The sequence below is a fragment of the Polistes canadensis genome, unplaced genomic scaffold (genome assembly GCF_001313835.1).
Source record: "Polistes canadensis isolate GaletaPanama2010 unplaced genomic scaffold, ASM131383v1 scaffold_234, whole genome shotgun sequence".
Lineage (NCBI taxonomy): Eukaryota > Metazoa > Arthropoda > Insecta > Hymenoptera > Vespidae > Polistes > Polistes canadensis.
In genome coordinates this window covers 223,189-238,323 of record NW_014569781.1, presented here as the reverse complement: position 1 = coordinate 238,323, position 15,135 = coordinate 223,189, and the positions used below count along the sequence as shown (strand labels likewise).

Genomic DNA, 15,135 nt, shown 5'->3' with positions numbered 1-15,135 from the left:
TGTAAGACAGATATATTACGTATATAAAAAACTGAGTTTTAAAATATTTAACAAATGAAATTTGATTTATACGAGTGTAATTTGTTATAGGTGTTTACTTAAAAAAAAAAACAAACAACAGATTAAATATTATAATCTAAATTGAAATAATATCAATTATATTTTTGTTCTTGTTCTTTTTATTTGGATTTTAACTTTAGGAAATATTTATTATTTTGTTAATGATATATATATATATATTATAAAACGTGGATCAGCATATAAAACCATTTTAAATTCTTTACGTTGATATCCATTTTCCTATCCGACGTTAATTATTTTTCAATAATTAGATTTATTACTTAGTAGAAATATTAATAATCATTCATCGCAGTAACAAATATATTTGTCTGTGTGTGTAATGGTATATAGAATGAAATTAAATATTTAAATTTGAAAATCGATGTTAACGAATTATTATTTTTTTTTTTTTTCAATGTAACTAACAAATCTTTTAATAATTAGCAATTAATTCGGTGATCTCTTGAGTTAATCAATTTGATTTCATTTAAATCGATATCTTCTTCTTTTTTCTTTTATCAAAAATATTGTAGATACTATTTCAAATAATAATAATAATAATAAAAATGATACGAGATAATTATTTTACACAAAAATAAATATTAATCAATTAAATACCGAATTAATTGCTAAACCTAATATTTACATTTAGAATAGAGAATGAAATGAATAAATAAATAAATAAATAAATAAATAAACAAACAAACAAACAAAGTAGTATTTGGAGCATCGCAAATTGTAGTTAATAAAAGTATTTAATATAAGTAGTGTTGATTGAAACTAGTAGTATTTGTTAGATAATCAATATAAATCATATAACATTTTTAACATTACTTTTCGCCACATAAAAAGTAGAGGAAGTATGAAGTAGACAAGCTTTGTGTTTGTTCCTAGGAGGATTTTTCTACCCCTCGCCCCCCCCCCATTACATTTTTTTTTTTTATTATTTAACATGCCACGAGACTCTAGAATTTGTTGCATCGTAATGTAATACGATTACGAAATTTAAATGATTCAAAGAAACAACAAAATGATTGTTATGAAATAATGAAATTTATAAGATTGTTTAATAATTTTTTTATAACTCAGGAGTGGCCAAACTTTATTTTATTTAATCTATTAAAACAATAAATAATGGTTTATTAAATCAACACACCGGGTGATATATATTTTATTAATATTTATTAATTAATAATAGTTTTATTTTATTGGTGGCCACTTTTGTTATAATTGATGAAAAAAAAATAATTGAATATTACTAATCTTTCAATGATCTTAGATGGTGCACGCCAGTTGGTGGTATTATTTTTCTAAATTTACGGAATTTATGGACACGGTAAGCAAATTAAAAATCAACAACATAATCTTGATCACATCTCGTTAAATAAATAAATAATAATACAATGTTTTTATTTTACAGATCTTTTTTGTATTAAGAAAGAAGAACAACCATGTGTCAACGCTTCACGTTATTCATCATGGTTGTATGCCAATGTCCGTATGGTTTGGTGTTAAATTTACTCCTGGTATGTCAAAAGAAAAAATGTTTATGTGTGTGAAAGAAACAAAGAAAAAAAAAAAAAGAAAAAAATGTTTTTATATTTTATATTTATATATATATAAATCATTGTTTCAGGTGGTCATTCAACATTTTTTGGACTATTAAATACATTCGTACATATTATAATGTACACGTATTACCTGTTAGCCGCATTAGGCCCAAAAATTCAGCCATACCTATGGTGGAAAAAATATTTAACGGCATTCCAAATGATACAATTCATAGCAATAATGGTACACGCTTTCCAATTGCTTTTCATCGATTGCGATTATCCAAAAGCATTTGTATGGTGGATTGGTATGCACGCAGTAATGTTCTTCTTCCTTTTCAACGAGTTTTATCAACAAAATTATCAACAAAAGAAAGCAGCAATGGCGAGAAGCAATGGTATTGCCAATGGAAAAACAAATGGGGTTATCACGAATGGGAATACCGACATTAATGGAACGATAAGAAGGGATGCTGCTGATTATTATGTTAAGGGTGAAAGTTTAGCGGCTAGCGAATTTAATTTTAGAAAGGGTTACGTATTGAACGAGTGACCCATACAAGAATATCATCGTTCTTTTCGGCGTTGTTATTTCTTCTATTATTATTATTATTATTATTCTTCCATTTCTTCTTCTTCTTCCTCTTCTTCTACTTCTACTGTGTCACCAAATGCCTTTAGATATTATTCGCATCGAGAGCTCGTTAAAATGATGCATACTACTCTACCACCATCACCACCACCATTATCACAACAATCTCAAACGTGGGAATCGTACTATTATATTTTCCACACTTAACGTTACATACTTTTTGTTTATTTTTATTTTTATTATTATTTTTATGACCCTCCCTCCTCCCTTGTCGTACTATCTCTCTCTCTCTCTCAATCTTTCTTTATTCTCATATTATTATTCCTTATGAGATCTTCCTTTTAGGATAAAATTCTCTATTAAAAAAACTAAAACTTAATTTTGATTAAGTTAACAACAAAACAAGCTTCCATGTATTTCCTGTTCTTCTTCTTCTTCTTTTTCTATTCTTTATTTAATTTCAAAGATATATATCAAAGTATATCTTTAAACTCTTTGCGATACAGGATTATAATAATAAAATAAATCTATGTTGTATATAACACACATTTTATTTGCGTTTTAAATGAAAACAAATATTCGTATATTTTTTAATAATAAAAGTATCGTGCAATGTAAAAACATAAGAGGAGAAAAGAAAAACAAAAAAAGAAATAGTAATAGATTAAATTTGTTGTTATAGGAATGGGTACAATCAAATAATTCCCATCATGCGCCTATGCACATGCAGCTATTGCAATATTTCATACATATGTAATTGTATACAGCATGGATGTAATATTTCTACCATGCATTTACGGTGCATCCCCAAAATATGGGACAATTTTAATCTCGGCACATGCCCCCATAAAGAGTTCATTGAAAAAAAGATTTATAAAAACAATAAATCTTTTTTTTCTACTTCTTCTTCTTTTTATGCTGCTGGGCTATCGTGTGTACCGTTAATTATTATACTTACATCGTGCGTAAAAAAAAAACAAAAAGAAAAGAAAAGAAAAGGGAAAAAAAAAGTCAAAAAAAAAAAAGTAAGAAAGAAAGAGAAGCCGCTAATAAAAATAATAAAAAAAAAAAAAAAAAAAAGCAAATAAAATTGATGATCAATAAAAGACGATTTTGTTCTCGTGATAATCGCCTAATCGTGTTGCGATAATAATAATAATAATAATAATAATAATAATATCTCTATTCTTCCTCTCTTTCAATGAAAAAAAAGAATTATGATAATAATTAATTGGATATATATTATTTATAAAAAAAAAACAAAGATAGTGACGTTTCCGTATCTCTTGGGAATATTTTAACCGCAAAGATCTGTCGTTATTTAAAGGAATCGTGACGAATTGGAAAAAGAAAATGATTTCTTCGTCTTAAGAAGAGAAGAGATAATCGTTTAACTTTCTCATATTAAATGTCATATTATTTTTAATCTCCGTGTTTCTTCCTCGTTGCATTCCGCACAATATAAATGATGATTTTTATATATATATGATTTACATTTAAAATATTTAATTATACGACTTGTTTCCACGAATTTTAATAAATTCGAAAGAATAAAATAATTCTCGTTCGTTTAAAAATAGTATATATATATATATATATATACATAAAGAGAGTGAGAGTGAGAGAGAGAGATAGACGAGCTCATGATGTGTTTAAATATTGTATATAATAAATAAACGGGCAATAATGTTATAACGATAATGAGAAGAAAAAAAAGAAAGAAAGAAAAAAAAAAAATATTGTAAATCGTAAATTGTAGCAGTGTGGTAAAAGAATGCGTGCCTGCCTACCTACCTGTCTGCTACCTACCTGCCTACCTATCTACCTACCTACCTGCCTGCCTGCCTAAGTGTGTGTGAATGTTCGTGACGTCGCGCAAAGCGAAGGAAACCGTGGTCTCGATAACTTTTATCCTTTCTTTAATTTTTTTTTTTTATTATTCCTTTTCATTTATAATATAATATAGATATTTCAAGGACGAATCTTGGGCAACCCTATTAACTTCCTGGGTTCATTTTTTCGTCGTCCATCAAAATCCATTCGACATTATTTCATTTCATTTTAATTTCGCCTGACATTTTATTTTTTTTTTATTGCGACCACTAATTTCGCTCGCTTTGGATGTCTCTATCGTACCAGCAGCAGCCGTGTGTATATAGATAGATTAGTTTTGTATTATCTAGAAAGAGATCGAGATATATTATACGGTATACCAATACGCCATTAATAAGAACGATTATGTGTATGAAAATTAGTAAGGTGTGGAGGAGGTGGCTGTCGGAGGGAAAGGGGTGATGGTTAAAAATGATTACGCAGTTGGTTTGTTTTATTTTATTTTTTTTTTTCTTTTTTTTTTTTTTCCTTCCTCGAGAATACAAAAGAATCTCTGAAAATTGTCAATAAAAAATTGCACACACAATAATTGTATAATTGTAATTAAATGTGCGGTGCGTGCATAAAATATTTGTGGTAGTAACATTTGTGTCGAGATCAAAGATATATTGTTTTATATATATATATTTGCGGCTATGTACATAAACGATCCTTCGATATAATACGTCCTCTAAAATAATATCTTTTTTTTAAAAAAGATAGCTTTATATATATATATTAATTTCTTTTTTTTTCTCTTTGTCTCTAAAATGATAATTTAATCGTATCCCCCCATTTCGTTACGAGATCTCTTCTTGTAAGAGATGGGGAAATTTTTAATTAGAACAAAAGAAAGAAAGAGAAAAAAAAGGGAAAAAAGACGAAGCTAAATCTAATTAATTATTCTTCTTCTTCTTTTTTTTTGTTTAAAACGGCAGGGAGCTTGAAGTTAGGTTGTTGCAAGTATTCCTCCGTATTCGTGAAAGCCGATTTTATTATAATATATATATATATCACACACCGTGTATACTGCCTAGTTTGTATTTGAATCATCCGGTCGAATGGGGGTGGGTTAATAACGTTAGGAGAGAATTGTACAATATTATATTCTTATATAGGGGGTATATTTTATAGTCAAAGTTTATGGATTTTGCGATGGGTCCATTCGCGACACGTGATGTATTTTTGTTAATAATAAAAATGCTACGTATTACTGGATATATAAATATTATTTTTTTTTTTGTAAATAAGTCGCTTTAAAGCATAATTTTTTGAAAAAAAAATACATTCTGGTTTTGGGGGTGGTTTGTATCGACCGCGTTAATTCAAATGCATCGAACTTCGAACCTCAATATGCAGATGGCGCTGCGGAACGGTAAAGGTATTACTTCATTTATTTTGTTTTTTATTTTATTTTTTTCTTTAATCTACAAATCATTCGATCAAAAACATAATGTGTAATCTAATCTCGATTCGCATAATAAATGCCAAAATAATCATTTCAAGTATAGAAAGAGAAAAAAATATATATATATATATATGTTCTCTTTCGAAATATTTAGAAGATAAATAATATTCGTGACATACTTTAGCAAACCTATTTTCTGAAATATTGATTATTCGTTTGATAATTCGATTGATATCGATGCAGGAAAAGGGATTAATTTAGAAAAAAAAATATCTAACTTCGATATAAGTCAATTTAATAAATTTGACGTAGAGTATCGATTTGCACGATATAAAGTATCGTATAATATATTTGCAAAAGTATACAAAATTAAAGAGAGAGAGAGAGAGAGAGAGATTAATTAGTCATTCGAAAAGAATTATCGACAAGTTTTAAATTCATTTAAATATCTGAAACCACAGCAACACGTGTGAGTCATTCCCATGAACGCGCATCTGTCGTCACTTTTCCTTTCTTTCCCGCCCACGGAAACGATATGTTCATAATAAGATCTAACAATATTTTAAATTATTTTTATTCATTCGTTTCTTTTAATAATATAAAAAGACAAAAATAGAAAATCATTTTTAAAACGACGTAACATACATATATCGTAACAACCTTATTTCTTTATAAAAATATTCGATTATTATTTATGCGTGTATTACTATTCGATACAATTTGAGAACCACTGTTTATCCGGTGTTCTATTAAACGCACGTCAATGATTGTAAAACAGTTTATCAAAATGTGACAACGAACTTTACAACGAATCCTCTATCCGGAAGAAGAATAACAACATTTCGTTTGATATTAATAATCATAAATATTTAAAAAAAAAAAAAATGTTGTTTCATTTTTAGATAAAAGATGTTTGTTTTTATCTCGGAATTCGTATTGGATAAATGAGAAGAAGATAGAACAGTGGCGCCCAAATTAAATGGTGGCGGTAATTGTAAATAATATCATTGACTAGCGTTGTACTCACTTGGTGCTTGCACTGACGTCGACTACTACTCTTGTTCACCACCGCGGATGACTATATGTCAAAGATTGCAAGTGTTGTCATAGTTCTCATCGTCATCTTCATAGTTGATCGTCTAGTTTTAACGTTAACGTCGTATTAATAATCATCGTTGCAATTTTGCGACCGTTTTTACATTATTATTATTATTACCATAATCGTGGTTATATAGTTGTCGTTGTGTTGATTATTCTTCTATCGTCATTTCGGGTGAAATACTACGGTAAAACGAGAAACAGAAAAAGAAATCTTTTTTTTGTATACTGACAATACAACAGCGGGATCAACGTCCCCCGTTATTATTCAGGATGTTGGCGCTAATCAATAGGATCTTAGATTGGTTCAAGTCACTCTTTTGGAAGGAGGAAATGGAACTTACCCTCGTTGGACTTCAATATAGCGGAAAAACTACGTTCGTTAATGTTATAGCGGTATGGAACAACCCCTTTTTGTTTGACACTGTTAAAACCCCATGATTATGCATCTCGTTTTGAACATCCTGCCACACTGCAGATTAACACAATCAAATCGAGGAATGCAGTATATGAAAACTCATTTATCCTTTTTTTAAACAGCATGATATTTATACTTAAATAATTGCAACACACGCGTGCACCATAGTTTGGTTATAGTTTTTATTTCCTAGATGACTTTAACGTTTCAATAATAAATTGTTAAAAAGGTGCGTTTTTAAAATTAGGATAAATATATATACATATATATATATTTTTGTCTATCTGTGTTTTAAACTATCTTTTGCTTTTTCAATTTTTTGCTTACATTCAATTATATTCTAGATAAAAGATCTTTAAATCAATTGCAAATCGATGTTTAATCCTGGTACATCGTTTTGGAAGAAATGCATAGGTGCATTTAACAAGGAACGATAATACTTTGAAATATAGTCCATCTTTTTTGCAGTTTATTAACTTTTATAGAAAAATACAATGGGCATAGAGTTATAGAAATGTTTTTCTTGTGTTTGCAGTCAGGACAATTTAGCGAAGACATGATACCAACGGTTGGTTTTAATATGCGTAAAATAACTAAGGGTAATGTTACCATCAAAGTTTGGGACATCGGCGGTCAACCAAGGTTTAGATCCATGTGGGAAAGATATTGCAGAGGTGTCAATGCTATAGTGTACATGGTCGATGCAGCTGATTCAGAAAAAATTGAAGCCAGTCGTAACGAATTACATAATTTACTGGACAAGCCTCAACTATCCGGTATACCAGTTCTAGTACTTGGAAATAAAAGGGACCTTCCTCACGCATTGGATGAAAATGGGCTTATAGAAAGAATGTAAGAAATTTCTCTAGAGACAAAACAATGATTAATATGTCAAATTATAAATTTTATATACAAAATTAACTTTACATATTAAAACTCCTCTCTGATTTAGGAATTTGTCAGCAATTCAAGATCGTGAGATTTGTTGCTATAGCATTTCTTGCAAAGAAAAGGACAATATTGATATTACGTTACAATGGCTCATAGCACATTCCCGAAGCGGAATACGCTAATACGTATGGAAATATGCTATGTATTCGTGTTGGAATACCCAAGATATCGGTAAAAGTATTGGGATCAATCGCACGAGGGGTGTTAAATGGATTTTGTTCAGGATTCAGAATCGAGTCATAATCGTAGAAAATTTCACAACCTAAGCTTTAGCAATTTTAAGTTTAAATACGAAGAGTTTGTGGTGAATTAAAGGGAGGAAGAATGAAAAAGAGAAAAAAAAGTAAAAAAATAGGAAAAAAAAAAGATATAAAAAACAATGCTTATGCCAAGTATGTTCTTGTGGATTATAACACGAAAGGCTCTTATTATTTGGGAGCTAGTTTAGCGTTAAGAAACAATTTTTTATATTTTCGTTTTTAGATACTCGATTCAAGCATCAGTGCTATTATTTGAACTTGTAATATTGGAGCATAATAGTATTTAATAATTATAATAGATCACTGGTAGCTAATACAAATACAGGCTCAAAGGTATTAATATTAATTATTATATAATATGCAATCTCTTTAAAATTACTTGATAATGATTAAAACAACACGATGTAGAGATTTCAAACAATTGATTGCTAAATGTACATGATGCGATGCTAAGTAAACTTGTATAATTAATGAAGAATAATGGACTATACAATATCAATTTATTATGCTCTATAAAATATGATTGTGTGTTATGTATATGTATATACGTATATGCCTATATACATATAAATAAAACCCTATAATCCATTTTTTAAATGGATGCTCGCCTATGTACCGAATCCTGATCTCACTCTGTGTGTGTGTGGATGGCGTATATTATTTTATTATATTTTAATCATCTTGTACTTTTAATTACATATGTTTACTTCATTTGCGTTTACTTGATTTTCTTCATCGGTTTACGCTTATTACATTATGAGCTTATAAGTTATAGTATTTTATAATTATTTTATAATTAAATGGTATCGTAACAAACTGCATACTGCATAATGCAGTTTACCGATTAGATTCATCGTAAACGCGCATGCGCAGGAAATTAGTTTCATTGTAGATGTATAGATGGAGTGGCAGTTCTCTTTCTCTCTCTCTCTCTGTCTCTGTCTGTTCTTTACTTGCAGTGAATATATGCAATTGTTATTTTCTGTGCTTCGTATAATTAATTAAGTGTTAATTAAGTGTTGAATAATTAATATTAAATCATGTCTACGACAAACGAAGATGATCCTTATGCATATGCTGCAAAAGGACCTCTCAAATTAAAAATCGATCAGAGTGTGAGCAAAAAGTAAGTGTATGCATAGATTAGTTTGTAATTTAAGGTTAAATTTATTTATTTTTAATTGCTAACAGTGCTTAAAAATAGTTATTAATAACCCTTATATTCTAAAAAATGATTCTCAATAATTTGGACACTTTTCTATTTTGGTTATGTTTATTATGTTTCTCTCATTATCAGTGACAGGAACACATAGACATTTCGATTATTTATAATTATTTTGCATATAACCTATATTTAATTTAATTTGTTTATTAGGAAAAAGAAAAAAGATAGCCAAAATAAAAAACTAGCAGAGATAGCAAGTAAAATCGAAGAGGAGAAACCACAGAATGTTGAAATAAAACGTACGAAGGCAGAAATAGCTTTCCAAAAGATGCAAGAAAAAATGGTAATATCTTTCTTTCGTTACAATCGAACACATTACAATAGATAATAAAAGCGAGTTTAATTCAGTTTTAGTTTAACAGATTTCACTATCGATGATATCTTTTGCATATTCTTACGATTAACAAACAAGGTTTTTAGTTTGCGAGCTCAGTCAAGTGTACGCATACTTGTCAGAATTTCAAACTTATTTTTATCGAAAACAAAGCATTACATGAACGACTTGTATTCTACATTTTAGACTAAGTTTTTATATAGAATTATTTCCTGCTCACTTGCACCATTAATTATAGAATAACATGTATATATAAAAAGTAATATGCTTTACGTACACATTACATATAATTCATGATATTTATTTCAGCAAAATGAGAGAATAAAACAGAAAGCTTCTATGACCCACAAGCAACGCGTTGAAGAATTTAATAGACATTTAGATAGTTTGACAGAACACTTCGATATACCGAAAGTCAGTTGGACCAAGTAAGGGCATCGTTTGTTTAAGAGTATAAACATTTTTATTTATTTAGATTATAAATAACAATCTGTGTGATAGTTTAAAGAATAAGAGAGACATGGTATAAGCTCATTAATAATTCTTATATTTTTAATAAACAAATTATAGTTTCATATATATCTAGAATAGATCTATACTTATATTTTATAGATTGATAAAATTGATATCATTTTTTTGTATGACATAAAGTTTCAAAAGGAAACTTTGTGAAATACTTTAGTTTCAACGAATATAAAATAACATTGCTATACGATAAATGTTATATGTACATTAATACATAACTTGGACGGAATATTTTAATTTGTGGACGGCATATTTATTATTTAGTAAAAATATCTATACTAACTTTAATCCTTATTATATCATCTCGATTATAAAAGTAATCAATTCCTTAATTATTATCAAATAAAAATGATTATCAATAGATCATAGTCTGAATCATTGGCATTGTTTTACCAAAATAGAATCTCAATTAAAATAGATATGTTTTTTTTTAGATATATATATATATACGCTATACGACATATCGTATATGTATAAAATTAAACCGAAAAAGAAAGATTAAAAGTCCAATAAGCAACGTGTGAGATGTTACAATTACGTTACCGTTATTATAATGAAAAATTGTAATAAAGTTTTCAGTTTTCATCCATGGATTACTGCCATCATCGAAATGCATTGGACATTGGTCGCGTTCACGTTCGTATTCCTGTAATAAAAATAGTTTGCATTATGGCTGAAAAAGCAACAACAACAAAAAATAATATTCACGTACTTGCAACTCGAGTGCAACTGCTGCACCTTCCGTATAATTGCTACTCGTGACATCTTGTTTAAGATCACAAAATGGTCCGATTGCTTGAGACATTAATACTCTATTTAAATCTGCTCTTTGATATACCCAACAACGGTACTTGCTGAAAGGATCCAATTCGTCATATGTAATAAGATAAGATTTTAAATTTTCTTTCCAATAACCAATGCATTTCATTTTATAATCGGGTTCGCCTGTATAAAAAGAAAGAAATTTAATTGAAAGAATGAATGTGAATTAATAAACGTTAATTAAAATCCTTACTTACTATAAATATCAACCGGTTTTCCTAAATAATCTACGGACAAACAATAATTCTCATCTATGGCTACTTCCTTTTGATCTGTATCGCAAACAGAAAAATCCGAAATATTTTGTTTGCAATAAATATTTGGACGTGGTGATAGAGTTACACCACCTAAAATACGTGTTTCGAAAAGAACATCTCCTTTCTGTTTAAACATGTATTTTCCAGCAACAGGACAACGTACAGGTACAGGATTTTCCGCTTAAAATGAAACGATAAAGATTAATATAAAATACACTTTTTTCTTCTTTTTATTTTGTATACGTACCTAGGAATAAATCGTATTTCCAATTTTTCGTATTTTGAAATTGAACCCAAGAACAGACTGTATGAAAATCATCTTTAATTACTGCAACACCACGACGATATCTAATAATATTGTGATGCCGAGGAACAACATCAAAACAAACGTAATCCTTTTGACTAGAATAAAAAATGATTGTAAACGGATGATTTAATTACAATAAAAAACAACGATATACAGTAATTCTTCCATTTATACAGGTATTTGATTTTACAAAAGCAATGTGTTCATGAAAGAATTACTGTATATATACATATATTTCAATATAAATTATATAAAACGTACCAGCCATCAACTGTTAATCTTGCCATCATTATCCTACTGTCTCTTAATTCACGACAGACGTAAATTGTACGCCTATAACGGCCCTCATCAGGATACCATGTTTCAATGATATGCGTTTCATTAATAAAAACATCTGCATCGATGTTAGCTGTATTTATCCAATTACCATGCATATCTTGTGGTAAACGACAACCAGGTTCAACAACTTCAGCTTTAACAGGTGTAACTCTTAATCTTTCAGGACTCTTTTCAACAGTTTTCAAAGTATTACATTCTGCTGTGATAGATACACCAATATATAAATCGTCATCGCGATTTTTTAAGAAACATCTATACTTTTCATCCTTTCTAGATTCTTTAGTATTTGCTACAGCAAAAAAGTGATTTTTGTCGACAAACCAATCACCCAAACAACTGTATTCTACCACTAAAATAAATAATTCAATGTAATGAAATTATACTTTATATAATCGATAAAAATATTAGATAATATGTATTAACCTCCATCAAAGGTTTCTTTCATGCCTGGACACTGTTTGTAAGTTATATTAAATTTTTGATTAGTTATAAGAAACTGTGTGCCAGCAGTTTGACAAGAGCGTATTTGTGCATCCGGATGATTGCATTCTCCTGTAAATCTGAATCGATTCTACAAGAAAACAAAACGATTAGTTAGTATCTACAAGATTATTTATATTTTCTAATGAAATAAATATCCAAGCATTAATAGAAAAGTTGTTATGGGAAAAGTGAAGAGACTTGCCTGATAAGCGAATTGCCATACACCTTCGAGGGATGATCTACAATTAACGGGAACATAATTTTCCGAAAATAATGTTATTAATTGTTGATCTGGACGTAATCCTTTACAGACATTTTCTATCGTAGGTTCAACATTGGGTGCTAGATTTACGCAGCTTGCTAAAATATACAAAATTAATGTAACAACAATATCTCTTAGATATTAACAATGCATTTACCTTCTAGTTTCTCTAATATGTTAACAGTTCTAACAATGAGTTTCACGCAATGATAACAATCACTTTTTCGAAAAACAAACGTATAATTAACATGTAATTCTTCCATCATTTCTATACAAGATCCACGATTTGACATTGTTTCAGCATTAATCTCTGTCAAAGTATTCATCCCATTTTCCCAAGAAAACCAAGAACCTCTAATTATCAATGGTATTTGACATGATCCAGACACTATAAAATTAAAAAAATGATTTACACATTTATAAATATAAAGAATAATTATATATATATTACGGTTATTAATATTAACAGTTAACATAATTTAATGACATTAATTAAAGAAACAATTTACCTTGATAAATGAAACATATTGTTAAAATTAAATGGATAATCCGTACGTTATACATCATTTTATTATTGCAATTGATAAATACAAAATAATAACTACGTATAACAATATTACTTTAAAATTGAATCATTTGGTAATATTAATGAGTAGTAATGTATGAAAATAAAAAAACATGATGCCCCACCCTAATCTGACATTGTCAGGATATTCCTGTCACCTATGATTTATTTAGAGAATTAATTATGACATTTTTCAATGTATTGTAATATACGTATCCATGTATCGGTAAAACAGTCTAACGCGCGTATTGTATTTAAATTTAAAAATGTATAAATATATGCAGATTACATTAAATTTTCTCACAGAAAAGATTTGAAAATAGGAATAAATACATAGAACAAAGTTCATCAATATCACGCTATTATTATATATCATTGCTAGTTTTATTGTTAGTTTTTTTTTTTAAATCGAAGTTCGTAAATTAATTAATCGTATATATATGACAATTTATATAAAATTAATAATAAAAAATACAAACGATAAATTTATACAGGATTATTGTTGCGTTAAAATTAATAATTAACAAAAAAAAAATATAATTATATGATATTTAATAAAAGTTAGATATTTTATATATTTGTTCAGAAAACAAAAGACAAAACAAAAATGTTCCAAAAAAAAACATTTGAAATATTTAATATTGAGAATAATTTATTGAATAGAAAAAATGCAACCCTGACGCAATGGTTAAAGTCTATTGTATTTTTCTTTTACAAATTATGAATACAAGATAAATTAAGGAAATGACTTGTACATTGTATCGACTTATGAACAATATGTGCTTAACACGTTAAAAGAAAGGAATTTGCTCGCAAGAGTTCATTAGTGATCTAGCTAAGCAAAGTGATATATCGTTTCAAATTGTTTTTCTTTTTCAATCGATTGTGTGAAACACTACTCCATATAAAAAAGATTTTCGTGATAAATATATATTAGACAAAAGGTAAATCTTTTATATTTTTTCTTTTTATTTATTAATATTATATTTAACATGTAGGATTTTAAATTAAAGTAATAGAATATATATATATATATATACACACAGATACATGTAACATATAAATTGGTAAACTTTCCTTTTCTTCATGCAGTTGCTTGGAGACTATCGTCGCGAGTTCCCAATTCACGAAAGATATCATTTCCATCATCTTCTTTTTCATCTTCATCTTCATCTTCATCTTCTTCTTTTTCTTTGTTAATTCTTTCAAACGTTGTTTTCATTTTAAACATCTTTTTTGTTATACTGTGTCGTGTCACACGAAAAATTTATTATTTTTTCATATATATATATATATATATATCAAATTATTGTTGAATTTTTATAAAAACGAGATAAAAAGTAAAGAAGATAAGATACAAAAAAAAAGAAAAAAAAAAGGGGGAAGAAAAAGGATATATAAGTGATTTATACGAATATTATTCTACGAACATCTCGGAGATCAAAGGTAGTGTTGTTAGTTTTAATAAATTATTTCTTTTTTTTTTTTATATATATATATATATGTATGTGATAAAAAGAAATAGTATTAATTATATATAAAAAATAAAGTAACCTCGTAAAGAACGAGGATGGTTTCGGTTACTTTCACTCCTTCTTTGATCTTTTACTGTATTTCAAGATTAACGAAAAGAATTTTTTTCTATTTTTTAAATAATACAACTTAGTGTGATTAAATATATATAAGAACTTTCTTTGTGTGGTTTTCAGATAATAATATATATATATTATAATAAGTGTGTTTTATCTTTCGAATGAGAAAGAGAGAGAGAGAGGGAGAGAGAGATCACGTAGAAACCATTTTTTTT

General features: G+C 28.1%; 4 protein-coding genes across 5 annotated transcripts in view; 3 read left to right on the top strand and 1 right to left on the bottom strand.

Moving 5' to 3' along the window:
* The window catches only part of LOC106790395 (elongation of very long chain fatty acids protein AAEL008004-like), an 8,757-nt gene extending 5,562 nt beyond the window's left edge, over positions 1-3,195 (top strand). For both annotated transcript variants that reach the window (XM_014755229.1, XM_014755228.1), the window contains 3 exons: positions 1,340-1,396; positions 1,481-1,586; positions 1,697-3,195. In XM_014755229.1, coding sequence (XP_014610715.1) covers positions 1,340-1,396; positions 1,481-1,586; positions 1,697-2,163 — 630 coding nt within the window. In that variant the 3' untranslated portion in view covers positions 2,164-3,195. The remainder of the gene's footprint in view (positions 1-1,339; positions 1,397-1,480; positions 1,587-1,696) is intronic.
* Positions 3,196-6,488: 3,293 nt separating this feature from the next.
* LOC106790390 (ADP-ribosylation factor-like protein 8B-A) lies at positions 6,489-8,710 on the top strand. The gene is made up of 3 exons (XM_014755222.1): positions 6,489-6,976; positions 7,534-7,850; positions 7,951-8,710. The coding sequence occupies exons 1-3, from the start codon at positions 6,854-6,856 to the stop codon at positions 8,069-8,071; spliced, it is 561 nt and encodes a 186-aa protein (XP_014610708.1). The 5' UTR covers positions 6,489-6,853; the 3' UTR covers positions 8,072-8,710.
* Positions 8,711-9,017: 307 nt separating this feature from the next.
* LOC106790391 (protein FAM32A) lies at positions 9,018-10,347 on the top strand. Its single transcript, XM_014755223.1, has 3 exons — positions 9,018-9,335; positions 9,585-9,717; positions 10,078-10,347. The coding sequence occupies exons 1-3, from the start codon at positions 9,250-9,252 to the stop codon at positions 10,198-10,200; spliced, it is 342 nt and encodes a 113-aa protein (XP_014610709.1). The 5' UTR covers positions 9,018-9,249; the 3' UTR covers positions 10,201-10,347.
* LOC106790389 lies at positions 10,295-13,465 on the bottom strand. Its single transcript, XM_014755221.1, has 9 exons — positions 13,273-13,465; positions 12,921-13,151; positions 12,704-12,861; positions 12,442-12,589; positions 11,941-12,367; positions 11,620-11,774; positions 11,313-11,552; positions 11,006-11,238; positions 10,295-10,939 (listed from the first exon to the last, which is right to left on the bottom strand). The coding sequence occupies exons 1-9, from the start codon at positions 13,328-13,330 to the stop codon at positions 10,745-10,747; spliced, it is 1,845 nt and encodes a 614-aa protein (XP_014610707.1). The 5' UTR covers positions 13,331-13,465; the 3' UTR covers positions 10,295-10,744.
* Between the last annotated feature and the right edge of the window lie 1,670 nt (positions 13,466-15,135).